Below are 2864 nucleotides of genomic sequence, written 5' to 3'. Positions count from 1 at the left end.
AACTTTTAGCTAAGTAAGAGAACTGGACTTCTCTGCAAATCCGCAGCTTCAAGTGTATCCCAGATCACCAGGCATGAGCCATTCCTGACTGTTGGGGAGCCTCTGCTGGATTTAGGTATGCAAGGAAGACCATAGCAATGGACTCCACTTCCTGCTCCTAAAATAAATTGTGGTAAATGAGGGTAAGGTTGGGATGAGGAACCGGAGGACAAGAGCGGGAGCCTTTAGGATCTCTTAAGACGATGGGTAGGAGTGAAGAGGTTTGAAAGGGAAGAGGCCAATTTGGGAAGGCCAGAGTGAAGGTTGTTTATAGTCCCGGCAAGAAAAGCAATATAGGATCTAGAATCAGGGGAAAAACAGGAGACAGCCTGAAAAAAAAGGGATGAACGAGAGTTGTGCAGGTCAGAGGTTTCCAGTGTGTTTGCGGGGTCCAGAGGTGCTGCAGTTAATGCTGAGCGGGATTCATGGGGTCTGTTTGGATGCTTTTGGCCCAGGGGATATCAACTTCTACGTGTTTCTTCAAAATAATAGCCCCTGGAGTCTGTTGGCCGTATCATGAAATAGGAATCGTGAGTACACTGTATCTTTTAAAAAAAATCCCCTTTTGTAGCACTTCCTTAAAAACAGCTATTTAATGCAACTCTGCCAGTGAGTTCTTGACAGTTCTGTCTTAACGATTCTGATATTAATGAAACATCTACTTTGTAAAGAGCTGAAGTGTCTTCCTGGTAAGTGTTTAGCTTCTGATTCTCAAAATACCTTGTGCTAATTTTCTCCTTTGGCCTAAAGAATGTTTCTTGTATCAACTGTTCAGATACAAGAAAGATTAAGTAATTGAAGTAATCAATAGCGTTTTTGAGCTTTTTTTTTCCCTTTGGGTTTGCGATAGTTGTGTTTTGTCGTGTATTTTAGTCCAAGTTATTTAAGTATTTGATTGAAAGTACACCATTCATGTATTTGCTGTAGTGCATATGAGTTGAGGCATAATTAATTGAAAGTTCATTGACTTGCCTTTTTACAAAAACACATATACTGATAATATTTATTAGGGATCATAGCCCAGGCAGTGATTTATGGGTTTTCTTTATTTTTTTTCTCTTAAGTTTTTGCTAAATTGTTCAACATTTCTCACATAGGAAGCTGTCTTCCAGCTTTTTTGAGATATAATTGACATAAAAGAAAGTGTAAGTTTAAGGTGGAAAATGTGATACTCTGACATGCAAATATATTATGAAATGGTAACCACAGTAAGGTTAGTTAACACTGTTAACCTCACATAGTTGACTTTGTTTTTAGGGATTTTTTTTTTCCTCACATTTTCTTTTAACTGACTGGTATAGTGATTTTGAAGAGCTGAATAGAATGTTAGTGTCTGATGTATTATACTGATGTAATTATTATATTGATGGATATGTATAATAGTGTATTGGATTAAATCATCTCTGTATTCTGTAGTGTTAACAGGCTCACTGCATTGGTGGGATAAATGATAATGTGTAAACAGTTGCTTGTGCTAAATAAAAAACTAAGCAATTATGCCCCCCCATGCTCTTTCTTGTTATGTAGATATGTTTTTAGTTTGCAGAATGTTAATCTTTTTTAAAAAACCATTTAATGTTGGTTTTTTTTTTTAAAATCACTGTTTGTTTAGAACAGAATCTAACAGGGATTAGAAAGTAGATCAGGGTTCCTATCTTTTCTAGTGAATGGATGGGTTTTACAGGGTAAATTTTATTTGTAATATAGATTCACATTTCAAGAGAGAGAAAGCCTTTCTTCACCAGATTCTCAGTAGGCTGACACGAGAAAGACTGAGGGGAAAAAACCCACAACATTATAAATGGAGAGCTATGCTAAGGTAAAAAGGTTTCTGATTTTCAGAATTTTTAAATAACTTTTCTTTTTAAGAATTTATTACACCCAATGTGAGGCTCAAACTCAAAACACCGAGATCAAGAGTCCCCTTCTGACCCAGCCAGTCAGACGCCCCTTAAATACTTTAATTATAAATACTCTTCTCAGTAATTTTTATTAAAACTCTCTTACAAGTTAAACAACTTTAGGTAATTAACCCTGTTGAGCTACTTTTAACATTTAAAAAGTTTTGTAATAATTAAAAAAAAATGTTTGTAGGAAATTTTGTAAGAAGAAAAATGTGTACTCATTAAAGAGACTTCGGATGGTACTTTGGTTTTTAAATGGTATCTTCAGAAAATATTTTGAGTAAGAGCTTTTAATTCAGAGGCAAATTAAATACACTACTAATTTTTTTATTAATCTTTTTCAGAATTGCCGATATATTAATGAAGCATGGTAAGTTGTCATTTTCCAGTCTTCCCTTGGATGATTTGGAGGATGAGCATCTCTTGAAGGATCAGTATCCTCCATTTTGAAAGTAATCTGTGGTTCGGATTATAAGGGTATGAAATGGTTTGCAGAACCGTTTAATATGGGGGCACCTGTGTGGTTCAGTGGGTTAAGGGTCCAACTCCTGGTTGCAGGTTGGGTCATGGTCTGGAGGTGGAATCAAGCCCTGCATCGGGTTCCGTGCTCAGTATGGAATCTGCATCAGATTCTCCCTCCCTCCCCCTTTGCCCCTCCCTGCTCACACACTCTCTGTGTCTCTATCTCAAATACATAAAAGTTAAAAAAAAAAAAAAAGTTTAATTCTATGTCTCAGGGATATGTTTTTGAAATGAAGAGCATTTGCATTTTAAGTACCGATTCAGATTGTTCTGTGAAAGATAGTTCTTTTGTTTGTTCGTTTTTGTATTTGTTTTTTAATTTTTTCTTTTCAGCGTAACAATTCACAGTTTTTGCACCACACCCAGTGCTCCATGTAATACGCTCCCTCCCTAATACCC

At 36.2% G+C, this 2864-nt stretch overlaps 1 protein-coding gene across 4 annotated transcripts in view; it reads left to right on the top strand.

Annotated features, from left to right (window-relative positions):
• The first annotated feature begins 658 nt into the window (after positions 1-658).
• The window catches only part of SPIC (Spi-C transcription factor), a 13173-nt gene continuing 10967 nt past the window's right edge, over positions 659-2864 (top strand). For 2 of the 4 annotated variants that reach the window (XM_059402250.1, XM_059402249.1), the window contains exons 1-3: positions 675-728; positions 1747-1858; positions 2288-2313. In XM_059402250.1, the coding sequence (XP_059258233.1) occupies positions 2311-2313 (3 nt within the window). In that variant the 5' untranslated portion in view covers positions 675-728; positions 1747-1858; positions 2288-2310. Of the gene's footprint in view, positions 729-1746; positions 1859-2287; positions 2314-2864 lie in introns of all 4 variants that reach the window. The other 2 variants (XM_059402248.1, XM_059402251.1) reach the window with 2 other exon arrangements.

Source organism: Mustela nigripes, chromosome 6 (assembly GCF_022355385.1).
Source record: "Mustela nigripes isolate SB6536 chromosome 6, MUSNIG.SB6536, whole genome shotgun sequence".
NCBI lineage: Eukaryota > Metazoa > Chordata > Mammalia > Carnivora > Mustelidae > Mustela > Mustela nigripes.
Note: the sequence above shows the minus strand (reverse complement) of the source record. Positions and strands in the feature narration are given on the sequence as shown.